This window comes from Aythya ferina (genome assembly GCF_964211825.1).
Source record: "Aythya ferina genome assembly, chromosome: 3".
Lineage (NCBI taxonomy): Eukaryota > Metazoa > Chordata > Aves > Anseriformes > Anatidae > Aythya > Aythya ferina.
Window position 1 is genome coordinate 84,011,209 of NC_140298.1, and position 26,197 is coordinate 84,037,405.

Genomic DNA, 26,197 nt, shown 5'->3' on the forward strand with positions numbered 1-26,197 from the left:
CCCATTGGCAGCCCTGCTTGTACACATGCAGACAAGGTGGTGCCTCCTTTCATGTGCAAGGCTGCCCTGTGGAGTCTGAAGGTGGTTTTGTCATTACCCCGCAGCCTTTCCAGCCTCACGAAAGCTCTGGTGGATACTCCAGGAGTTAAACTCTGCTTGTTCTCCGCAGAATGAGTTTAGGTCATTATTTTACTTTTCTTCAAGCAAAGGGAGGGTGTTTGTTCAGGTCCGGCCTTTGCAATAATATTTCGTGCAGAAGCTCGTCTCCTTTACAGCAGCTGCACGCCGTGTAGGGTTGACATCTGTAACACCAGGCAGCAAGTTAGTGCCGTGGCCGAGCTGGGAAGAAACTTGTTATCCCATCCCTTTCCTTCTCATCTTGCTTTGGATCAAGAATGGGTCAGCTGTGTGGACGGTGCATGCAGCTGCTGCGCGACTTCGTGGCCTTTGTTCAGAGGATGTCCTCGGACCTGCTGCACAGCATTAAGGAATGCTTAACCCTGATAATCAAATGCTCCTGCTTGAAGCAGGGCAGCTCGAAAGCCAGACAGCTGTACAAGCCCGTCCTGCAGCCCCACGAGCGGGTGACAGCACAGGAGTTTCTGCAGCACATCGAAAGAGGTAGGCGCACGTGTTGTTTGAAGGGGTTGTGAAAGGGCAAGGAGATGCTTTTGGGGGGTTGAAAACAGGTGGGGCTCCTCTGGCATGGCATAGAGCAGCTTGGTGGTGTAGGAAAGGACAGAGCTACAGAGCGCTGTGTGCATGGGACACCTGGAGCTGGAGCAGCACAGCAGTCGGTCTGGGTAGAAATGGTCAGCCTCTTTCTGCGGTGCCACCACTGCTAAAACATAATACATGCAAATATGTTTCTTGTAAGCAAGTCCTTCTGGTAACTAAGTTAACTTTCTGAGTCTGTCACTAAAGCCACGAAGCTGGGAAGAGTCTGCACAGCACTGCAGGAGCCCCAAGCTGTTCGAGGCAAACTGCGGCGTGGTTCTGGATGCATTGTGCACATCCATCCCTGCACTGCCTGCAGCACAGCTGGGGTTGTGCTGAGGGTGCCTGCATTGTACATGGGGAAGGTCAAAGTCACCCTGGGACAAGTGCCATGGGGCTCCCAGGGCTTCTCAGACTGCAAGAAACTGGTCTGCAGTAAGGGCTTTTGTGGAAATGTTCAGACACAAGGCTTGAACACTATCATGGGATTCTGCTTGAATCACAGTAGGTCCCGTAACTCCTAAAAAACCTCCTCTGCTTTACATGTTAACTCTAATGCCCCTCCTTATCTTCCTTGGGTATCCTCTCTATCCTGTCCTGAGATACAATGTATTAATAGGAAAGCTTTTTTATTATTATTTCATTCCTACAGTCACAGAATGTCTTCCTGGATGAATTCATTTTGTTGGTTGTCCAGCCTAAAATCATTTCTTGTCTCACACTTGAAGGGGGTGCAGCTGCCTGTTTGTTTGCGCTTTGTCTCACAGCCAGTCACACGTATTGTGTTAAGCTTAACAACACCGGGCTAAAGCTAATAGACAAAATTACTCTCATTTGCATGAAGGGTGCAGGACACCACAAACTACTGTTTCTTTACTGGCCTTTTTGATGTAAAACCATCTTGTGAGGTGGACCAAGAGAGACATTTACCCCTGGTGTGACACAGTTAATGCTGTTTGGAACGATCTGTCATGGGACAACCTGTGGCATGACCGTTGTGGTGCTGATTGTTTGGAACATGCCTGGGTCAGCCTCAGCCTGTGTCCCTACTCTGTGAGTGCTGGTCCCCGTGCTGTTGATGTGTTTCACTAACTGTTGCCTATCAAGCACTGGCTAAATCCAGAAGTCCCTATCCAGAATAGGACTAGACCTTTCAGCTTTGTGTACAGTTTTTCCAGGGCCAAACATTGTATTCCAAAGACTAGCATGCTCCTGACCATGTAAGAGTGCATTGACAGATCAGGTGCAAGGAAAGGGTGGTCTGGAAAAAACAGTGAGAGCAATATGGTCCTTTGTAGCACCCACACAGGTGCTTCCTGAAAAGAGTAAGTGTGTGTTTTCCTGAGAAATCCCTTTCTCTCTGAGATGGGTCTACAAGGGGCTGGTCCATCTTGGCTCCTGAGGAGCTGGGGTACAGCAGCAGGGAGCCCTGAGCTTCTGTGGCAGCAGTGCAGAGGTGGCCGTGCATGCTTTCAGCAAGGTCCCAATGTCTGTGAGAGCAGATACCAGGGTTAATTCTCTGAGTGACCAAATCCTGCTGCCAAGATAGATAGAAGCACAGAAATCTGAGAACGAGAACCAAGACACATCCCTCTTTAGCACTTGCCTGTGTATTTTATTCCCAGATGAGGCAAGCCCATCCTCAGTTTTGGAAAAAAATATAATAATCAGAGAGCCAACACTTGGACAGGTGGAATGCAAGGAAAGACTTTGTGGTTGGTCATACTCAGCTGTTAGCTAGGACACCAAATGCTTGATATTAGAAGTAGGTAAAAATGCACAGCTATGTGGGAGATTCAGGTAGTCAGTGTGTGAGGAATGGAATTAGACCACAGGAAGCGATTACTGTTTTTTTTTTTTTACTAAAACCTTACACACACTGGCCTTCCCTTTGTGTTTATTGTTAATTATTAAACAAAACTGAGCTTTATATGAAGCAGGTCTTCTGTGAAACACTTACCTAACCCCGAAGGTAGGAGTTTGTTACTCTTGACATGGAAGCTTTTAATGGCTCGAGATATTGTCTGAGTTTTGCATTGAGGCATGTGAAAGCTCACACTCCTCACATCCCCCACATCTGTTATCCCATGGGAAGTAAAGTAGCTAGATCTTGTTGTTCACAGAGATATTTCTACCTAAAATACTGCTTTAATCTCTTGTTTAAAAATACATCTTGTGCTTGTGTGCTCCACCAGTGAATTATCCTACATTACCTTTTCAGCAGTTTATACTGTTGAGCATTGGTTCAATGGCCTTTTTTTTTTTTTTTTTTTCCATTCCATGTTCCATTTCATGCATTACAAGCACATCATACAGTGACTTACAGAAGTCATGTGTGACTGCTATTGCTGGACTCGTGGTGGTTATTACTGAACATCTGGTTTATTCCTACTATCATTCTCAAGAAGAGGTAGATTCATGCTAGGAATTTGAGCCTGAGGCAAGTCCATTTGCAATCTGTGTTGCTGGTCCCTGATATCCTTTATTATACTGCAATAGAACCACAGCAAAAATAAAAAGTAATAAATTAAAAATACGTACCTCTTCTATAGCTTATAACTAAGAGCACAATTTTTGGTAGATATATTTTAACAAAGATCTGTGATTCAGGAAGAGATAAAGTTTTATGGAGAACAAGAACACCTTCATTTACACTAGATTGCATAAAAGTGTCTAAAGGTTATAATTTATCTTGCTTCCAATCACTAGTTTCAAGAACATCATAAGAGTCATTGCCAAGGACGGGTTATTCCAGGTTCCTTTATTGCAGCTGCTCCTGGAAACATGAATAAGGACAGATGGTCTATATGGGGTTGTTGCAGTACAAATATCTTTACGTGTTTTTTGGCTGTAAACTTTAATTTCTCTGTGTGAACTATCCTTTTTCAAATGTAACTGAATCTGCGCTATATCTGTATACCTTTAGGTTTTGAAACGTCACCACTTGGAAAGGACCCTCTGGAAGCCTTGAGGACCTTAGCTTTCTCAGAAAACCCGGGCTTACAGCAGTCTGCTGCTCTCTATTACTTGCACATGAGCCAGCACAGTAAGTTATCTCAGTGCGTTAGAAATTTTTCACATAATTATAAATAAAATTATCTTTTCGAACTGTGAAACTTCCTTAGATTCATTAATCAAGTTTTTTTCCTTTCATGCTATATTGCTTGCCAAGGAAAATGGAAAAGGTGTCATTGCCATGTGGGCAGAGTCATTCTAGGTTTTACTATGAGAAGATAGCTCAACATTATAAAAGACTGTCATTTACCTAATTGTAATACTTCTGAAAAAAAAATCAGCAGAATCCCAAGTAGTTAGAGTATTCTGAATCTCCTGAGAGCGATGTAGTTAAAAGTCTGGTGGCAGGAAATGGACGTACATGTAGTGATCTTTTAATATTTAATATTATATAATTTTTGGAAGAGGACAAAGCCCTGGAGGCCAGATTGTAGTGGAGACAAGAAGGAAACATTATGCTTTGTACCCACTACTAAATGGGAGTGCTGGGTTCCTGAGGTAATTTTTAAACAAGTCACCCTTGATACGCCAAATAAGATTACAGCAAGAGTTTGGGTTGTACATAAAGGCAGAAATAGCAGCATCAAGAAGAATGCTATTTATTTATTTATTTTTATTTTACCTTGAGCTTTATTCCATGTATTTCTTCTGGCTAAAAAGTGCAGACCGCCACAACATGAGGAGCTGCTGTGAGGTGGAATGTCCTGTTTGGTAGCAAGGCATGTTGGTTCTCTTCCCATAATGTTTTTGAAGTACTTGATTATCCAAAACCTGTTCAAGAACTTTGGCCTGTTTTGCCAGTAGCAAGGTAGTTTAAATGGTGGGGAACACCACTCAGCCCATTTACATGTATGGTAGCACCTGGGGCCCAAGACAAGAGAAAAATGTGAGAAACCCTGGTTAATGATGAGACTTCTGAGTGTTTCCTCTCATTCCTGCAGTGAATATTCCCCTGCCAGCAGAGCATCTGGAACCCTTCTATGCCTTACTACGGTCTGCTGACCTGGAGGTGCAACAGATGTCTTCCTTGTCCCTTGTCAACTTTCTGCTGGAAGGAAATAGTGAGTAATTAACAAAATATTTCCTGTTCTGGTGTAAAAGCTTCTGTTCAGCAAGACTTAGTGCAGAGGTAGGGCACATCTCTATAGCTAGGTCTACACAAATCCAAAATCCTGTTTTTGTGTTCTAGATAGGACAGGTGTGAGTCTGTTTTTGTTTGCAAGCCACATAGATTCTGGTGTCATCAGGATATATTTGGCCCCTGATGCTATATCGTGTGGCAAGAAATCTTGGATCTGTGTGCAAAGGCTGATAATTTTTTCTCAGGCTGATGTGGGAATAGCTATGCTACTCTCATTCTTGGATTGAGAGCCCACCACTTAACTTTTGAAACAATAGGTACGGCGCTCAAAAACAAACTCAGTCTATGAGGTGGTGCTCATTTCCCTGTTATTTATTAACTGACCCTCAGTCTTAAAATGCTTACGGATTGGAAAAAAAAAAAAAGAAAAAAAAAAAAAAAGACGTTTAGATGTTTAGTAGAATTTAGTAGAATTTGCTTTAGCTAGTAGGGCCCACATAATTGATATAAGGCCTGGGAACTGCAGATGACACACTTCCCACTACAGTTTGATTGACAAGGCATTAACACCCCACACATGCTCAGTGGAGAACTTATTATTTCACCTACTACTGCACTCCCTGGCACCTGGGCTACAACAGGTATCCATCACTCTATCCCCTACCAACAGAAGATAGGATTAGTCTTCATTGAAGCCATTTTTTTCTTTCATTTTCTTTTTTCAAGGATCTTGCTGCAAATAATTTCAAGTCACTATTTACAAGTTAAAAAAAAAATAATTAAGGTAGATTTCAGGACTAAAAAGGGGAGCATCTGAGTAAATTGTGAACCTGTTGGAAAACAGCAGTTGTAGTTTCATGAACCTTATGGTTGAAAACAGACTTTCTAGCAGAAATGTTTGGGAGCATCTGAACATCTCTTACACTGTTTAACGAGTCTAAAGATAAATAAGCAACCCAAGCTAAGGGATTGCAAGTGCCTTTCAGGCTGTTTCTATGCTAGGTCCATTTTGCGCAATCATAAGATATACCCCAAAACAATCAAAGGAAGAAGATATATTCTTTTCACAAAGGCATTAACTGTTTACTTTCTGGTTTGTCCATTTGTTCCTGAATTTATGAATAGTTGACAAAGAACTGGTTGTGCAAATGGGTTTACTTGAGCCAATTCTGGACCTGCTTGAGTCAGATGATCCCACTGTCCAGTGTAATTCCTGTGCCTGCACCATGACTTTGGCTGTTTCAGGTGAGTATTCTGTTCTTTCCCTTTCTCCTCTGCAGTGAATTCGTTCAACTCTTGTGACATATTTCAAGGTGACACAACTTATTTGCAATTGCTTTGAGTCAAAAGAGGCAGCAGCAAATTTTAGTGTTCTTATATCAGGAATTCAACATGTTGGGATTCTGGTTAAGATCTTTTTCTCAGCCAGGCTCATTTAAAACTCCTCATGTAGATGAGGCTCTCCATTTATCTTCATAGCCCTTCTGGGCATAAAGTATATGTTCCAGAAATGGAACATAGTGATTCCATCTGCTGTTTTGGGATACCACATACCTCAAGCGTTGTTACAGTCAGAAGACGTACATAAATGCTGCAGAAGTTGCATTTTGAATTCATCTCTTCTGAAATGCAGGTAACCAGAAATGTGCAGTATTCCAGTTGGGGTCTCAGCATAGAAGGGGTGGTGGTGTGGCTCTCTATATTAGAGAGTCTTTCGAGGTTGTAGAACTCGAGGTTGGGAATGACAAGGTCGAGTCCCTTTGGGTTAGGATCGGCAGGGACAACAAGGCTAGTGTCCTGGTCGGGGTCTGCTATAGACCGCCGAACCAGGATGAGGAGACGGATGAGGAATTCTACAGGCAGCTGACAGAGGTTGCAAAATCATCAGCTCTTGTACTCGTGGGGGACTTCAACTTCCCTGACATATCCTGGAAGCACAACACAGCCCTGAGAAAGCAGTCTAGGAGGTTTCTGGAGAGTGTGGAAGATAGCTTCCTGACGCAGCTGGTTAGTGAACCTACCAGGGGTGGTGCCCCGCTAGACCTTCTCTTCACAAACAGAGAAGGACTGGTGGAGGACGTGATCGTCGGGAGCTGTCTTGGGCAGAGTGTCCACGCAATGGTGGAGTTCACTATTCTTGGCGAGGCCAGGAAGGGGACCAGTAAAACCGCTGTATTGGACTTTCGGAGGGCTGACTTTGAGCTGCTCAGGACACTAGTTGGTGGAGTCCCTTGGGAGGTGGTTCTGAAGGGCAGAGGGGTCCAGGAAGGCTGGGCGCTCTTCAAGAGGGAAGTCTTAATGGCACAGGAACGGTCTGTCCCCACGTGCCCAAAGACGAGCTGGCGGGGAAGAAGACCGGCCTGGCTCAACGGAGAATTGTGGCTTGATCTTAGGAGGAAAAAGAGGGTTTATAAGCTTTGGAAAAGTGGGCAGGCCACTAAGGAGGACTTTAAAGAAGTAGCGAGGCTGTGCAGGGACAAAATTAGGAAGGCCAAAGCTCATCTGGAGCTCAATCTGGCTACTGCCGTTAAAGATAACAAAAAACGTTTCTATAAATACATCAACACAAAAAGGAGGACTAAGGAGAATCTCCATCCTTTACTGGATGCGGGGGGAAACTTAGTTACAAGAGATGAGGAAAAGGCGGAGGTGCTCAATGCCTTCTTTGCCTCAGTCTTTAGCGGCAATACCGGTTGTTCTCTAGATACTCAGTACCCTGAGCTGGTGGAAGGGGATGGGGAGCAGGATGTGGCCCTCATTATCCATGAAGAACTGGTTGGTGACCTGCTACGGCACTTAGATGTGCACAAGTCGATGGGGCCGGATGGGATCCACCCAAGGGTACTGAGGGAACTGGCAGAGGAGCTGGCCAAGCCACTGTCCATCATTTATCAACAGTCCTGGCTATCGGGGGAGGTCCCAATCGACTGGCGGCTAGCAAACGTGACGCCCGTGTACAAGAAGGGCCAGAGGGCAGACCCGGGAAACTACAGGCCTGTCAGTTTGACCTCAGTGCCAGGAAAGCTCATGGAGCAGATCCTCCTGAGAGTCATCATGCAGCACTTGCAGGGGAAGCAGGCGATCAGGCCCAGTCAGCATGGCTTTATGAAAGGCAGGTCATGCCTGACGAACCTGATCTCCTTCTATGACAGAGTGACGCGCTGGGTGGATGAGGGAAAGGCTGTGGATGTGGTCTACCTTGACTTCAGCAAGGCTTTTGACACCGTCTCCCACAGCATTCTCCTCAAGAAACTGGCTGCTCTTGGCTTGGACTGGCGCACGCTTCGTTGGGTTAGAAACTGGCTGGATAGCCGGGCCCAAAGAGTCGTGGTGAATGGAGCCAAGTCCAGTTGGAGGCCAGTCACTAGTGGCGTCCCCCAGGGCTCGGTACTGGGGCCGGTCCTCTTTAATATCTTCATCGATGATCTGGACGAGGGCATCGAGTGCACCCTCAGTAAGTTCGCAGATGACACCAAGTTAGGTGCGTGTGTCGATCTGCTTGAGGGTAGGAAAGCTCTGCAGGAGGATCTGGATAGGCTGCACCGATGGGCTGAGGTCAACTGCATGAAGTTTAACAAGGCCAAGTGCCGGGTCCTGCACCTGGGGCGCAATAACCCCAAGCAGAGCTACAGGCTGGGAGAGGAATGGTTGGAAAGCTGCCAGGCAGAGAAGGACCTGGGAGTGATGGTGGATAGTCGGCTGAATATGAGCCAGCAGTGTGCTCAGGTGGCCAAGAAGGCCAACGGCATCCTGGCTTGTATCAGGGACAGCGTGACCAGCAGGGCTAGGGAGGTGATCGTCCCCCTGTACTCAGCTCTGGTGAGGCCGCACCTCGAGTACTGTGTTCAGTTTTGGGCCCCTCGCTACAAGAAGGACATCGAGGTGCTTGAGCGGGTGCAGAGAAGGGCGACGAAGCTGGTGAGGGGCCTGGAGAACAAGTCCTACGAGGAGCGGCTGAGGGAGCTGGGCTTGTTCAGCCTGGAGAAGAGGAGGCTCAGGGGTGACCTTATCGCTCTTTTTAGGTACCTCAAGGGAGGCTGTAGCGAGGTGGGGGTTGGCCTGTTCTCCCACGTGCCTGGTGACAGGACGAGGGGGAATGGGCTTAAGTTGAGCCAGGGGAGTTTTAGGTTAGATGTTAGGAAGAACTTCTTCACTGAAAGGGTTGTGAGGCATTGGAACAGGCTGCCCAGGGAAGTGGTGGAGTCACCATCCCTGGAAGTCTTCAAAAGACGCTTAGATGTAGAGCTTAGGGATATGGTTTAGTGGAGGGCTGTTAGCGTTAGGTTGGAGGTTGGACTCGATGACCTTGAGGTCTCTTCCAACCTAGAAAATTCTGTGATTCTGTGATTCTGTCTCACCGATTTTTTTACTCTGGCAACCAGGAAAATACATTGTGTGATACATCTGATGATTGCGGTTGCTCATTATATCATTGCATCATGGTGTTGTTGTCATCCTGCAACTGATTTAATCACTTAGTCTTTCTCCTCCTCTGCTGCTATGTCCTGCAGACATCAGTTTGTTAAGGGTCTGCAACAAAGCTCAGCCCCAGTTACCAAAAGAAAAGTTACCACACTGGTCTACCAGAAGGCTGAGAGAGGCAGGGTGGATGTGTAACTTTCTCACTTAGGTACTTATGTTACAAAGGGGGATAAGCAGGATCCAACTACATCAAAGTGCTGATTTGCATTTTATCCCATCTCTCAATTATCTGCAGGTTTTAAAATAGTTTTCCCTTTGAAATTTATTTTTAATCATTGCATATTATTACAGTCAGGTTAAGTACACTGCATTCTATATTACTTTGTATGGAAGGCAAATTACTTCATTTAAATGTTTTAATTAGGCATCTCATCACTAAAATTTTAGATGCCTTGCACTAGGAGTTCTTTCTTTATGTATAGTCAGTGAAGTTTTGCTCCTGAAGATCTACAAAAGCAGATTCCTTTGCCTATTTTAAGCGACACACAGAGGAAGGGACTCCTTTAGGAACCTAAATATATTCTTTAGTCCTGAAGGTTCTCTGGCCCTCCTAGATGTTTCTGTCTTTCCCAAGATGTTGGGAACCCTCAGATGCAATTTGCCTTCATTCTCTGTTAAGGATGGTCACCTAACACCACTGCATGCTCTTTAAAAAGCTAGTGTACTTCTGAGTACAAGTGGTTCACGTTAAACACTCAAGAAGCTTTCAAATTGTATAGGAAGTCATCTGCTGAACAAAGAGGTAGGCAGTGCTGCAAACACATAGGCTGGGTTGCTGCCTGGGATTTAGAGCAGGTTTGAAGATCTCTGTCTGAGCTTAACTAGGCTTTAGATGGACTGGATACATTTATTTCTTTTTCAGAATATGTTTTGCTACCATCGCAGTGAGACTAAAGCAAGAAGCAATTCACTAAAGTTTATTTTAATTCTAACTCACAGACTCTGGTATCTTATAGGGTCCACTTGAGAATTCTGTTTGGTCATGGCCTTCAAGTGTGCCATTCATGCTTCAGAATGATTTTTAAAAGATAAATATGGAAGCAGAACAAAATCAGGAAGATCCTTTAGATAGCTTTGAAGTGACTAAATCCATATATCCAAGAATGGCAACGTGTGTTAACTCTGCTGCAATAAGCATCCAAAACTGTGCAGAGTGCAGCTGTTTAGAAATGTGACTGCAAGTTATACATGTGAACTGCAATGTCCGATATTGACCAGCTGCCAGAAAGAGCTGAAAACAAAAACAGCAAACAAGCCCATTCAGATTAAAAGGATTTCAAGGCCAGTTTGTTCCAACACCAGCATTTGTCCGCACAGGAACAGGACATATGTACATTTGCAATTATCTGCAGCTTTTCAACCTGTGAGTGAAAGTAATCAGTTCTGGGATAAGAACTCTTCTCAGAGAAGAGCAGAACTCTTTGTTCACAGCAAGGGTGCAGGGAGGCCTGAACATCTGCACTAAGCTAAGCAAAAAGGATGCAGTGCACATTCAAAGCTGTACTGTCAGAAAAACTTTCAAGCACGCAAAGAGCAGAAAGTGGAAAGAAAGAATTTGTAGACACAGGTTTCCAGGTGAGTTATTCAAGCCCAGCTTGAGTAGATGTTATTGATTGTCCTACTTTAGAGTAGGATAGGGACATGTGTTTCCCTGTCACTATATACCTTGAAGATTTTTCTTTCTTTAAGAAGCAGAACTGGCTTCTCTGGGCAACCTGTGCCAGTGCCTCACCACCCTCAGAGCAAAGAATTTATTCCTAACATCGATCTAAATCTGCCCTGTTTTAGTTTACAGCCATTACTCCTTGTCCTGCCACCCCACTCCCTGATGAAGAGTCCCTCCCCAGCTTTCCTGCAGGCCCCTTTTAGGCACTGGAAGGCCGCTGTAAGGCCTCCCTGGAGCCTTCTCTTCTCTAGGCTGAACAACCCCAACTCCCTCAGCCTGTCTTCACAGGAGAGGTGCTCCAGCCCCTTGATTGTTATATTGGAGAAATGATCGTCTACAAAATTGACCTGAAAATTTCACCAGTGTAATTGCTTTCCACGTGACCCGGCTATTTTTAAATACATGTCTTTTCCCAGAACAATTATTTCACTCGAAATTGAAAATATTTTTTTTTTTTCCAGCATGAAAGCATTTCCTTAAGTATAAAATATACATGTGAAGGCAAGAACACTAAAAAGAGAACACTATTCTGGAACACTAAACTAATCTCAGCTGAACTATACTTGAATATATATCCTGGATCATCTGTGTGTTAGTTCCCCAGTATAGAACAACCCCAGATATACAAGTAATGGTTTTTTCTCTTAGCTCTCTAAGTAAGTTAGTTGGCACATGAAGAGTTGATCTGATCCAAATACCTTCACATTCCTTGCTTTCTTGTGCTTCATTTTTTTTCTAGCAAGCCTTCAGAGACTGGCCATTGTTTAAACTGTCTAGAAATGTACATAAATAAATCAATACTCAAATAAAACTCCAAAGGACTTTAGTTTTGCTCAAATAAACAATGAACGATATATACTATGGACTTTTTCTGTTTGTGAAGAAATCTGCAGAATACTGTGATACTGAGAGAAATCTTCACTGGTCTAATTCACATTTTAAAGTCATCAACTTCAAAGAAGACCACATTATTTCAAAACCATGCCATTAGTATGCTTATAAGTAAATGAGATAAGATACAACCAGTGAAAGAGGACCATAGCCATCTCAGTGTGGCAGCAGGTTATTTGTTGCAAATGTTTTGTTGGCCTCCTGGCAGAGGTGTAGAGAAGAGCACAAGGGAAGGACTCTCTTTTCCATAAGACTCATCTGAGGCTACTTACAGTAAGTCCAAAACAAGAGGAGCAGAAGTAAAAGCAGATTTTTTAATAAATTAAATAGTATTGCCTAGCATAGTATAACTTTATCATATGCAGTATATGTATTTAGACAGTATATAAACACGTTATATAGTATTTGATATAGTATTTTGTAGTAGTATTTAAGTATTGCTGTTTTTTTTTTGTTTTTTTTTTTAATCCAATGGTCCCAAGGAACTCTGCAGATCTTTTTTAAAAATCTTCTTGTACTCCAGGATGGTGAATACAACTGTACCACCTAATACGCTGCCGTGCAAGGAAGTATCACAACTTCAGTGAAGCAGAATCTTTTCAAATTCCAGTAATTAAGGCAAATTCTGTCTTTAAGAAACCTGTGCATTGTTTGTAGCTTTCCCTGGGGTGGTACAGACGCATAGAAAGAGAGAAGGTCCTGAACACACCCTGCTAAATTACTTCAGTATTATCCGTAGTTAATTGCATAGCTTTTGGTTAGCACCTTGTGAATAGCTTGGTCAAACATAGCAGGGATACAAGGCAAGCATGACACGTTGCTAAGCCATTTAAATGGAGTTGCATTGCTTTTATCTTAATCGTCCCACTCACAAAACAAAAGCAGTAAACCAGCTGTAATCTAGGACAAATACAGAAATCACAAGTTAGTGTCTTTTGCTTTGACTTCTTGAAAGTTTTAAGAGGTTCCCTGGAGTACGCAGGGAGGTTTTGATCTATACAAAAGAATCAGAGAAGTGAACTGTAAAGAAATCTAGTCCTGCCAGATGTCCTGCTCTTCATTCTCAGTAAAGTGATACTGCTGGGAATGTCTCATTTCTTCCTTATTCTGATTTTCTTCCCCAGAATCCAACCGAGATGCTATTGGTGCTGCCCGAGGAGTTACCCCCCTACTGTCTCTTGCCAATTCCTATGATCCTAGAGTCCAACAAAATGCAGTTGGTGCAATTCTCAACCTCACACAATCAGGTACCTTCTGACTAACGGTTTAGCTAGAATTGCTGAAAGAAAACATCTCACCAATAGAAAAATACATAATTCAAAAGAATTAAGGCAAGAACAAAAGCTTAGCTGAGCAATGAGTGATTTCCTTTGACTGTGGTATTCACTGATGATACCACATAGGCTGATGATTTCAATTTGGCCTATCCTTAGCTAAAGCAAGCCCTTTTTTGTGTAGTCTCAAAACAGGAAGTCTTGATTTTCAACCTCAAGGAGTTAAAGTACAAGGAATTAAATCATTAAAGAGAGAGAAAAATCATTTATTAAAGAAATAGTTTGGTCTATAAAGCTAGCAGAAATCTGTTAGTACTTTTAAGCGATCTCAGAAGCTTATCCAATGTCAAATTCTAGGATTGTTTGACTTATGTCCCTAACCTGATGTTGGATGATTCAAAATACAGATATTATGGACCTTCTGTTCTTCTCACTAAAAGCTTCTGGGATTTCTGCTTACAGCTTCAGCAAAAGCAGCATTTAGTCCTCTGCAACAGTATGTGTACTACCATACATTAGCTCTGAAACATTAGACCTAATCATTAAAATTAATGTTAACATTAAGTCCTTCCTATCTACATGGCATCATTGTGCCACACAACTGGATAGCACAGTCTTGAGTAATGCCTCTTATCTCTATATGGTAGGGAGAGTGGTTGGCAAGAACTGTTAGAGTTGCCTATTACACTCCCGCTATTATTCAGAATTTTGTTTAAGTTTTGTTTGTTTGTTTTACATGAAAATCACAGTGAACTTTGTATCTGAGGTTTTTTTCCAGATTCTCCAACAATTCAGGTTGATGGTTGGATCTTGGAGGTCTTGTCCAGCCTTAATAATTCTGTGATTCTCTGAACAGGACAAGCAGAAAAACAGCAAGGGCACGATCAGTCAGCCTGCTAGTCATTTTGCTGAAATTACTGCATACTGCTGTCTTGTACAAACTCCCAGCGCTGTGCTCTGACGGTTGGATGAGTGTCACCACTCTCTAGAGTCTGTCAGTTGTGCATATACCTGTTGAATGATGCCTCTAGACAAGAGGGAGGGAAGGGAAAGGACACACTAACAGCACCTTGTTGTTTTTTTAATGGCAGAGAGGATCCAACAGGTCCTATGCAAGGAAGGAGCCCTGCCCGTTCTCATCTTTCTGCTGGAGTCTCCTGACTCAGAAGTGCAGGTATGGCTCAGGCAGGTCAGAGTTTCAAATAGGAGCAGCGTGACTGTAGGGAGAGCACAAAACACAGAACTGGGAAATGAGAAGGTGGAGAGAGGGGAGGTTTCTCTAGAGAAGTGGAGCGGCATGTGAGAGCATCCTGGTGACACGCAGCTTGGTCAGACACCATCTATACAAAACACCTGATTTGTTAGCTCCACAGGAGAAAGCTTATGACACCAGCGCACACTAAAGCATGCACAGAATTGCTCTGCAGTTATCTTTCTGTGTCTTTTGGATCATCAGACCAGTTGCTGATAGGCCTGTTCTGCTGCTTTTTTGGCATCCTTTGATCTTCCGCTCTAAGCAATTTTACTAAGTGTTTTAAAAAGCATAACTTGCAAAGTGTTTTTTTTCCCTCATTATTATACATGTGTGGGAAATCTTCTTACTTTATGCCTACCCCAGACACCTCTTTGTGATTCTGCATACTTAACAGAGAACTGGTTCTTGGTTTAAAAGTTTGCTAATGAAGAACTATAAATCAGAGCTGTAAAGCTTAAAATCCGCTATTTCATTCATCCAGAGAAGCACAGGATTGTTCCCTCCACTGTTTATATTATCTCTGTTCAGTTCTCTAGTAAAAGTCTGAAGTACTGGAGCCTCCGAAAGTGCTTTCCCTCATATTCATCTTAAATTTTCCTTCTCTGCAGTTCAACCTGTTTCTTCTAATTATACCTCCCCAGTAATACATGCTTGAATATATATAATCCTGCCTAGCGTTAATGTTTAAATCCTTTGAAAACGATCTTTTGGCATGCTAGGGCAGTGACTACATCCAGCCTCAGTAAAACAAAGTATACATATAATACAGCAGATGTAGGTGAGCTAACTGAGGTGTGAGCAGTGCAGCACATTCCCAAACACCCAGGGACCTCACGGGTTTGTGCAACGTGCGCTGCCACAGCACGACTGCTGTTGCTCGTCCTGGAGGGAGCCCACTCAGACCATTATCATGCCTACCCAACAAAATACCTGAAAATGAAAAAGCACTTTATTTTCATCAGTTCTCAATCTGAGCGTTTTTCTGATTTATTTTTATGCTCTTCAGTGTCATCACGGTGACTGCTTCTCTCCCTGTTTTTTTCTTGGCTGTCTGCAGTATTACAGCTGTGCTGCCCTGAGCAACATAGCAGTGAATGCTCAGCACCACGAAGCCATGCTGAGAACCGGTGAAAGATTCCTGCTGCGTGTGCTCACCTCTCTCCTATCCTCCCCTGTGGACAAGGTAAAGCTGTAGCTTTCTCTTTGTGTGAAGGTTTAGCATCAGAGCAGAGCTATAAAACTCGACTACCAGTTTCAGCATTGTACAATTCCGCTTATATACTGCACCAAAGCCTCTGTGGCCTTTCCCATGAAGAAAGATACATACGTTTAAACAGATATTGGTTCTATGAGGGCTACCATGGAGAAGGAAAAAGGAAATCATTAAAGTCCTGGACGCTTCCTTTAGGCTAAGATGACCTGTTTTCTTTAAACTAGAAACTCTGTGTGAAATGGTCTGTTCAGGCTCTCGCTATCTGTGATCATTGTGTCTGTGACTGCAAGTATCTGGAGCACCTATTATGCCACTACTTCTCTCTCTCTCTCTCTTTCAATATACTTAGCTTTGACTGCATAGCTTCAAAGCCTAACATCTAGAAAATCTTGCTTTGCTGGGAGCCATACACTGAAAAAACTTCACTAAGATCCAATTCAGGATTTAAAGGGGAGAACTTTAAATTCTGTGTAGTCCCTCCTAGTTGGAAAAAAAAAAAAAAAAAAGGCAAAGCAAATGAGGAAAACAAATTCAGTCCATATATTTTCTTGTAATTGATTTGACATTTCTAAACTAAACCAACAACTGAACCTCACTGGCTCTCTTCCTCATCAACAGGATGACTAATGACTAATGCTAGAGAAAGTTAAAACAAATTTGTCAAAACTTTGACCAAAAAAATGTGTACAAAAACTTGTGCTCTGAAGATAATGTGGTAGCTTGCTAGTGTTGTCACATTTATTTTGAGTACAATAGTCAAGACCATGCACTACTGAATCCACTACTCTTTCTCTCTCTCTCTTTTTTTTTTTTTTTTTTCTTTTTCTTTTTCTGTTTGGCACAAGCAGGTGTCAAGCCAGGCATGTGTTTGTCTAAGAAATTTGGCTACCAGTGGTAAGTAATATCTTAGAGATAAACAAAACACACTTTTTCCTTTCTCTCTCTGCCTTTCTAAGCAAGCAGTAGGGGTTGGGAACCTTTCACATTAAAAGCAGAGACACTTATTTATACTCTTTAGTTCGATGTTACAAGGAGAGGGAGGTGCAGCATGCCCTACTAAACCTGCCTCAGAGCTCTCAGGCATGAGGGGGAGTACCCAGCGTGAGAGAGCCAGCACAGGTCTTGCATGCACAGAGCCCTTCTCTCCCTTCCGTGTTCCCCAGTCATTAAACCTGATCAGGACAGAATGTCTCCTGAAATTGCTGCTTGAGCAGGGGCCTGCCTTCTCCCAAGGCACGAATCTGCCTGTCATTAAACAAAGTTTTCTCCCGAGCATTTGTCATCCTCTTAAAATATCCTCTCCTATGAAATGCCCGGGATCCATTCCTGCAGCGTACTCTGGAGATGAAAGCAGAGAAGCCGCACTCTCAGTGCCAGAGCCTTAGGGTCCGGAGCAGAGGTGTTCACCTAGCAATTGCAGAGGCTCCTCATTTTCCAGCTGTCACAGTGACTGCGGAGCTGGGTGTGAAGGCACCGCTGCTTCGCTCCCTGGCGTGGGCTCTGTGGCCTTTGGGACTCCATCTGCTGGCTGCTCTGGCCGTGCCTCCGGTGCCAGGGAGCGCTCGCTGAGGTAGCAGGGCAGGCGTGAGAGGGCCATGACCGAGACAGGCGGTGCTCGGGGAGGCCTTTTTGTCTGCAGCAGGAACTGCTGCCTTCCCACCAGGCCTTAAACCAATGAAGCACTCAGAAAATGCCCCTCATTTCTTCTCACCAAGGTTCAGACACAAAAAGAAGGGTGTCCGAAGCTGCTTTCAAACCTGCATTGATCTTTTGGCAAAAAGGAGCCCACAAATGAGGTTTAATTCTTACAGCCAAGTACCCAGCGTTGTCCCATCCCACAGAGATCGGGACATCCCCTCTAACCTCATCACGTTTCACCATCATCTTCCCAAACCAGCGGACACCCAGGCTGAGATGGTCTCCCAGGACGTCCTGCCCAAGCTGTGCTCTCTCCTGGCCTCTGGCAGCGAGGCTGTGCGGCGCGCATCCGTCGCCCTGCTCTGGATCCTGTCCCAGCACCCGCACAACCAGGTAGGGGAGCTCATCCTTCCTCACGTCCTCAGATGCAGGATGGTTCCTTTGCCCACACTCAGGGCAAACACCACCATTAGCAATGCAATACCAGGCAAACACACAAAGTCTGACTAGAGATAAACTACAGCAAACAAACAAAGCAGACACTTCTGCTGTACTTTCAACCTCCACGTAAAACAGCGAAGCCAGTAAGCAGCGATCAACAAATTATTATTTTTAAATATACTTTTTTATTACAGTGTTTAAAGGCATCCTTAGGAACATAGACGTGAAAGGTTTTTGGTAGGTATCTTAAGCTAACAGTAACCTCTTAGGAGTGATAGAGTTTGGTCAGATAAAGAAAAAAAAAAAAAAAAAAGAAAGAGAAAAAAGAAGCAAGAACCTTTCCTGTCAGGTTGCTTTAAGCAGCAGTGACAACCTGGGTAACCACAGCTGGCCTCGGTGCCTTTTGTGGCTGAGATTTGAAATGTCCCCAGGGTATTGGAGTGCCTTACACCTTGTTGCATGTGCACAGCACAGTACAAGCCAAATCCGGCCTCCTCTAACTGGGGGACACAATGGACAAATTGGGAAAGCTGAACACCTCCGAGGCAGCACAGAGCTTCCCAAAGGCTTTGTGCAGGCCGTGCCAGCACCAAACACCCTCCTGGCGTGTGAACTGCCTCCTGCAGCCACACGCAATCTGCTCTCAGCAAGCTTGCCACTGACCTAGGCAGAGTTAGCTGGGGGCTATTTGCACTGCAAAAACATTACTACATCTCCAGGTTTGTTTTAGTGAGCAAACAGGGCTGGCCCCGAGGAGCGAGCGTGGCTGCTTTGTGCGAGCGAGCCCGCACGCTCTGAGAAGAGGCTGACCTCTCCTTCCTCACAGCCTGCCTCCCCACCTCTGTGCCTGCTCTGGCCTGATTTTTCAAGGCTTTTCAAGGTTTCTTTCACTCACCCAGACTGAATTCTGAGTGCCTGAAAGAGGAATTTCTCCATGGGAACAGCTGTTGGAAAACAAAACGCCTCACAAAGCTAACCTTTACAACCAAGTCAAGTGATGCTTGAATTATTGCGAATGCCACACAAGATACAATACAGCAGAATTCATCTGCCCTTTCATTACCACGAATCAAAACTCTGAGAGTGCTTTGCATGAGTTCCCCTCCCCTTCCTTTTGGTCCCCTGGCCTGGCTGCTGACAGCGATTCCCGGCAAGTGCTGGACAACTTCCCTCCTGCAGGGAAATTTTACTCAGCCAAAGGAGAGTCCAGCACTAAAACAGTAAGGAAAGAGTCAGTCTCTGTGGGAAATGGCCTTTTAAATCACATTCCTGTCCTGGAAATCAGAATGACAAGGATCTGCCAGCTCCAGGTGATGCTGCAGACTTCCCACTCCAGGTGCAAAGATCTTTGCTTCGCTCCCATCGTGCTACCTGGCAATCAGGGGACGGATGATGTTTATCCTGGCAAGCACTGCCTGCCCAGGGGGGTTGAGTAGAGAACTGCAATTCTGAGCATAGGTGCTGCTGGAACACTTTTCCTTGCTCTTTTACTTTGAATCTGGGGAGAAGCTGGGTCAATACTCATTTGAACCACTCAAACCACTTCCACTCAGATTCTCTCATGGTTCCTCACACTGTGCAGGCCTGAGCCAGGAGACAAAATCTGGATCCCAGCTGCACAACAGCCTAGGAAGAGGTTCAGCAGAATTTAGAGTACTGTCACTTGCTGATGTAGGGCTACATAACCTGAAGAAGCTTGGCAGGGAAGTCATTATATATTGGAAAGTTCATTTAGAGCCTGTAGACAATTTCCTCCTCTCAGGCTACAGCAAATCAAATAATGGTACCGTAGTCAATGGGATTACATGGAAAAGAGGACACACAGTCCAAAAGCACAGAAAACAGTCATTAATGGTAATTGAATTGGATAATCTAATATGATGTGGTTTCTACTGTTAAAGAGAAGGAAAAGTAGAACTAGAGAAAGTTACTGAGGGAACTGCCCGGGCAGTGACCCAAACTGTGAGGTCTGATCCATTTAGTATCAATATGGTGATCGGAGGAAGAGTACATTCAGGGAGAAAGCGACTCAGTGTAAGTCCCTCTAAAATATCCACCACAAAGCAGAGAAACTTACATGTTGCCTCAGAGGATGCTGGCCAGAGCATGTTACTAAACTGATGCCTGATCACAAAGCATCCTAAATGTGAGGTCTGTTACTGTTGGGAAGGTAAATTCCTGGGGTACTGAAGGACACAGTGCTGCTGCTGCTGCTTCTCCAAGTACTCCCTTCGCCTTCCACTCCTGTCCCAACCACTTCTCCTCCCACTCAGGATCACACATCCTTCCCCTAGCTACAATAGCTACCGCTCACATGGCACAGCAGCCCCTGGGGAGTGTTTGATGCAAACAAGGTGCTGCAAACAAAGAATAAATTCTAGACATTTATAGAGTAAAAACTGGACCTTAGAGGCTGCAGCTCTCTATAGCAAGTGCCAGTTAGTAGACCGTGTTTTGGGAGGAAAGGCACTGGGTGCAGCTGCTTTGCTGCTGGATTCAAGGAACTAAGCAATACCCTTCTCACAGTTTGCTGCAAAGTTGCATTGCTGTGTGTTGGTGCTGTCTGTACAGGGTGTAATGGGAATCCTGCTTGCTCTTCCCAGGACGCCCTGGTGTGTGCCGAGCTGCTGCAGAGCCTGGGGACGCTCCTGTCAGCACATAAAACAGACCCTGTGATTGCCGGCCATGCTGCTTGCATCATCAAAAACCTGAGCCTTTCCAAAAACAGAGAGGTGGGTACCCGTTTTTTTCACTGATCTACCCCCTGGTATGCTGTGGTTCCATTTATATAAAACCAGCATTACCCGCTGAAAGGTTTTATTATTATTACTTATAAACCATATGCCAAGTGTACTCTGCACAAAATTGTATGAATAAAAGGACCTGATGTGCCATGGGGAAAGCTTTTACTTTTCCAATACAAGGCAAACATGCTAAAGAAAACAAGAAATGTCTAATTTTTCCTATAAGTGATGTGTTTACCTAATTTGAATGCCCACATCATACTTAAAAAACATATTTCTAGCAAAGATACCCCAAACTAATTTATTCAGGAAAATCCATGGTTGGTTAGAACCTGAATCCTGATTTCCTAGCTCTCACTCTTCAGATGCCTTCAGGTATCTATTTATGGGGTTCAAAACTGATCTAATTTCACTTCCAGTTTGTTAAATATATTCCCAGCTACTGATGTATATTAGCTCTGTTTGGCCAGATACTTGTGCCAAGATGCTACAGACCTCTATCACCAACTTTTCTAATGAAATCCATATCCACAGATATGGATTTCACAGATATCCATATCACAGATATGGATTCTCTTCTCCTCACCTCTAAAGGATACTCAGTTCTCTTAGCCACTTTTAGAAAGTACCACATTTCTATCACCTCAATCAAACAGTGCCACTAGAAACAATCAATTTGAGGGGGAAGGGAATGCACCAAAATCCGTGCCCTTTGCTTCACTTCCTACTACACACTTTTGGGGACTTAATTACATTTTTTTCCTTCATTCGTTATCCAATTACTGCTAGTTCCAGACACTGCTTTCCTGACACATCCAGTGTCTGAAACAAGAACTTTTCTGCTTCTGTGACTTGCCTGATTTCAGGCTTAGAAACATCTTTGTCCTTCCCTTTTTTACATCGTTAATTCCCATTTTTGCAGCTCTTGTGCTCTGTTTAGCTTTATCAAGATCAATTTAGGCTGAAATACCAAACCACAGTGCAAAATAAAGTTGTCTCTCCTGCAGACAAAGATTATTCTTGCATTCCTTTGTCCTTCTCTCCCATGATGTAAGAGAGCACTCAATCCACCTGGAATAGATTTAAACCACTCAAAAGGAAAACTCTGCTATGGGTCCATGAACCTGACTAATGATGAGGAATGGGACAAACCCTTCAGCAAGTTTGAAAAGGGGATGTGAATTTCCAATAAAGTTTTTCACTTATACTAGCAAAGATAGGAATTATATTAATTTTATATAGTCGTGAAATCAATTTTTGCAGGGAAATGCATTTCCTCAAACTCAAGGCCCACATGAGAAGTAAAAATGGACCATGCTTTCAAGGTTTGCTTTAGAAAAAAAAGCCATATTTGTCAGTTAAATTTTGTGACTTCATCCTGTCATCAGCAGGGAGCTGGTTCATTTTCATAAAAGCTTTATATTGTGCCTTGTAACATATTTATCACTCACTGCACAAACACACCCACAGACAAGAGTAGGAGTGCCAGGTTTCCAGGGTCAGTTCTAAACCACATAAGAGTCCTTGTGACAAGAGGGAAAAAATTGTTGTTTTTATGGCAGCAAGACACAGACTGCGACAGTTTGAAAGGCAGGAGTCTTGAATCCAACTTCAATCACTAAGCGGCAAGTTAAAAAATCGCAACATAAAATGAGCATACAAAAAAGATCTCTTTTGTTGGCAGTCATCTGAGCTCCCTCACGGAGGTGTGAGCAGCTCCCATTATTAGGATTTCCCTATGAGCTGGAGATTCAACTTCCCTAATAAGTCACCTATGGGTGACTCCCTCAGGATTCATTCCTTGGTCTCAGGGGCTTTTAATCCAGGTTGGCACAGGCTAAGTCTCCTATCCATTGTCAACTCGGTCTCTAAAACATAGATCCCGATGCAGAGATGTGCTGGCCCAAACCACTTTTGGCATAGCAGATTCAACCTAAAAAATGAGCTGTACGCAGAAATGTTTAATTTGTAATAACCCTCCACAGAAACAGGACTCACCTTCATCAGAGGTCACCTCCTATTCCTGCAGATCAGAGCATTTCAACACTAGAAAGTTTTCAAAGCCTCAGATGCAGAGAATCTGGTGAACTTCCATGTTTCCCCATGCTCAGCCCTGCAGTACTCATGTTATTCACCTCTGCACCAGGACTTTAGCAAACAACAGCCTAATTCTAACATACAGCCCCATAGGGTGGTAGTAAACCAGTGAAATCTTTGAGCTCCAGGAATGATCTGTGATCATGAGAACATCCCACAGACAGCAGGCCCTAGGAAACACCCAAAATCAGGTGATTTCTGAACAATTCAAAGTGTTTGTCAGCTGGCTGCATTAGATCTGGGAGAAGAGAGGTTTCCATCACGTTGTCCTAGCCCTCAGTATTGCTCAGAGACACGCAGTACTTCTGAAGCCCTTGGGCACCACCAAAACACGATGGAAGTGCTGAACACCGATCTCCTTCTTGTTGCAGAGAATCATCGAGAGCCCGTGTGTTGAAGGTCTCCTCCAGGCCATGCTTTCTATTGACATCCGAGAAGACTCTCTCCACTACGTGACGTCTTGCCTTGCTGAGCTGATGAAGGAAGGTAGGGAAGCAACCTCACCACGAATGGCTTCTTCTGAGAAGCGTTCGCATCCTTTAGTGATCGTAACGGGAGTCAAAGCCCGGGTCTCTCCTTTAAATTCACTGGAAGTTTTGCCATAATCTGGCATCTGCTGTGACTGCCATGCAGCCAGTGACATGCCTTATTTAACTCTGCCAGAGGTGCCCAGCAGCTGTGAACCTTGTGCACAAAATGGTGCAGTCTTTCAGAACACAAACCCAGCAAGGCAGAAACCTCACAGCCTTTCTCTGAAGCAAATCCAGTGACCTACGTGACTGAGAGCATGACTTCAACACACGGCCCTAGGCTTTGCAACCTAGAAATACTTCCTGCAGAGGTTCAGCACTTATTTTGCTTTTCCAACTCTGTAAAGGATTTCTGATTTAGGCTATGGGTTCTGGCAGATTTCTTACCTTCTTTTCTAGGGCACCAGAGTTTCTGCTTACAGACTGCTCTCCTGTCTTTCTGTCTCCTAGAAGGAGCCACGTTACGCATGGTCCAGCGGATGGATGAACCCCTGACGAAGTGCTTGGTGAGACTGGCTGGCCAAGTGGAGCATACCGAGCCATCCTTCCAGGCTGCCTCCATCATCCAGCACATGATAGACCACGGTAACTGTCACACAGCACTGACTGTGCTTTCAAAGATATTTATGGCTCCTTGAAGAGAAATGAGCCTTTTTCCAAAGGAGCGAGCTGTCAAGTACTGAGCAACCTTTAGCATTCCTCTGTCATCTTCCATCTGGTCTCAGCTAATTTGTTAGCTCAAAAGAGCCTCCACTCACCCTAGAAATAGACGTAGTAGTGCTTGAGTGCACAGGAAAGCCAAGAGATGAAAAGGGACCATAGATAAAGATCTGAGTCAGGTGTTTGCTGCCCTCTTCATGCACCACCATTCTGCAGGGCTAGCCCGTAAGCCAGTTCTGAGGTCCTTAAAAACAGGTTTAAGCAGAAAGTTGGGATGATGTAAAATACTCCTCACCAAGGAAATGAGAATGTTTCAGACGAGGCATTGCTGCACCTTTGTGTGACCTCTGCCAGTATATACAACGTGAGGGCATTCCCCACATATAGGAACAGAGGCTGGTAGAGACAATTGCAAGGGTTTTTGTGTTCCAAAATTTTAGCTCACTTCTCCTTCCTGATCAGGAGGAGGAAAGCATCTTCCTGAAGCAAACAATGCTGTTGTAACTCAAATAGACTAGCAGGAACCATGAAGTGGGTTTTGAGAACATAGTCTATGTATTTTACATTTCAGTGAGAGATAATGAAGAGAGCATAATTTTAACCCGCAGAAGACAAATAGTTTTATGCCCAAGATACTTGCCCTATGCAGCTGAGGACATCAGACTTGCAAGAAAAAGGTGTCCAGATTATTCTTGTCATGTTCTCTAAAAAAACATGGCTAGATGTTAATCCTTAGATGTGAGAGAAACCAAAGACTGGAGGAGGGACTCTAGTAAGGGAAAATACAAACCTGTTCCAATCCTACCATCGACTGTTTGCAACAGAGTGGACCCTCAAGAAGTGATCGAGTCCAACAGCATCATTGCTTCAAAATGGGTGAAGCATGAAAGGCTGATCCGTCTGCACGTCAGCACGTGTCTCACACAAGGATGGGCTCCCCAGCGTGGCAGCCCGTTCAGCAGAAATCCTGCACATCCTTTACCTGAAGCACCAGTGCTACCATTAAGGGTTGGAAGCCCTTCGCCATTCCCTGCCATGACCCTGGTAGTGGCTGAGGGCAGATGGGTCATTGCCGACCTTAAATGTCATTGCAACAAACAGCTTTAGAAGTGTTTTAAAGGCTCCTGCTGACCTCCGGTTGTTCTCCCATTTACGCAGAAAAAATGATGCATTTGCTGAAGTGTCACATCAGAGAGATTCAAGCCTACCTCGAGAATTTTCTTACGCACCGAGAGATTCGCTTCCAGCAGCTGGGCATTTCCACGCTCAGCAGGTTGCAAGCAGGTACGTCCTTGCTGCTGGGCGCTGCCAAACGCTGCCTGCTCCCGTCGGAGGCACACGGGCCCGGCCCCGTCACCGCGTGTCACCTGCACTGCCCTGCGGTGACACTGCTGGGCAGCTGCCGCTGGGGCCGGCCCTGCTCACCTGAAGAAACCTGAGGGTAGCTGCTACCTTACCTGTTCTAAGATAACTGAGAATATCTGATAGTAAAGGCAGATCTCATTTATTTATTTATTTATTTTGAACTAAAGGCTTTCAGATCTGAAAGAAACAGAACTCAAATTTTTGCCCAATATGAGGATGCGTGGCACTAGACTCAGCCTAAAAGCTTTTCAGTTTTGAAATTTTAGTTTATTATACTTCAAGTTCTGTTCCTTTTAATATATATAATATATATTTAAGTTGACTAACGATGAGACAGACAATATGGTGATCATTTATAATAATATATAGTGTGAATCTTCACAAATGTAGAGCCAGTGCCAAGACCCTGATACATCTTTGTATCTGCTATACAGAAACAGTGCATAAGGCTGAATTTGCCAACTCTGCTTTAGCCATCTGGATCAGGAGAAGTGAGCAGCAACATTCTCGAACAGTTGTAAGAATGAAAATTGAACTAGTATCCGCTTTGTGTGGTAGAAAGATGTTGTTCTATCTTCTATATATTTTTACACTGTAATAAGAAACAACAACCTTATCCGACCAAAAATAGAAACATTCTAAGCATCTGCATTAAAATGCAGGGGAAAACACTTGGAGAGGACAATTACTGCAGCTTGCCTAACGCTTCTTTTTCTTCTTCAGATCCAGAATTCTCGTTAGCATTCAGGAAAAGCCAAATGGCCAAACTCCTTGAGCAAGTCCGCCAACAAACAGAAGAAACACAGGAGCTCCTTAGGGCAGCTCTTTGCCACACAGAGAGTTAGTATTTGAGCTGGATAGCTTATGAAAACTTACCAGATCCAAGAACTTTTTGTGAGGACAACTCCTTCCATTGGCTCCTGTAGTTAAACTTTTCCTGCTACTTGCAGCTTCACTGTACAAGCAGCAAGTGCACAGCACCTTTATGAAAGGGATGTTCCAATAACAAGAACGGGACCAGGTCAAAAGACAATCCCTCAGATGCTTCATCTGCCTGCTTAAGTGTGCTTCACGACCACGGCTATGCTCCTTCCAACTGCTCAGAAAACACATGTTATGCTCGGATAA

At 44.1% G+C, this 26,197-nt stretch overlaps 1 protein-coding gene across 1 annotated transcript; it reads left to right on the forward strand.

Moving 5' to 3' along the window:
* On the forward strand, positions 1-26,197 carry LOC311433593 (uncharacterized protein). Its single transcript, XM_084512879.1, has 14 exons — positions 1-621; positions 3,644-3,763; positions 4,674-4,793; positions 5,939-6,058; positions 12,977-13,099; positions 14,218-14,300; positions 15,439-15,564; positions 16,443-16,488; positions 17,492-17,625; positions 20,277-20,405; positions 22,886-23,000; positions 23,495-23,629; positions 24,863-24,988; positions 25,793-26,197. The coding sequence occupies exons 1-14, from the start codon at positions 396-398 to the stop codon at positions 25,912-25,914; spliced, it is 1,725 nt and encodes a 574-aa protein (XP_084369005.1). The 5' UTR covers positions 1-395; the 3' UTR covers positions 25,915-26,197.

Bases quoted from the DNA above. Each gene is read 5' to 3' on its own strand.
- LOC311433593 (XM_084512879.1), top strand. From the start codon at position 396: ATGGGTCAGCTGTGTGGACGGTGCATGCAGCTGCTGCGCGACTTCGTG. The intron at 4,794-5,938 runs GTGAGTAATTAA...ATTTATGAATAG, and splicing joins CTTTCTGCTGGAAGGAAATA to TTGACAAAGAACTGGTTGTG. The intron at 23,630-24,862 runs GTAACTGTCACA...CCATTTACGCAG, and splicing joins CCAGCACATGATAGACCACG to AAAAAATGATGCATTTGCTG.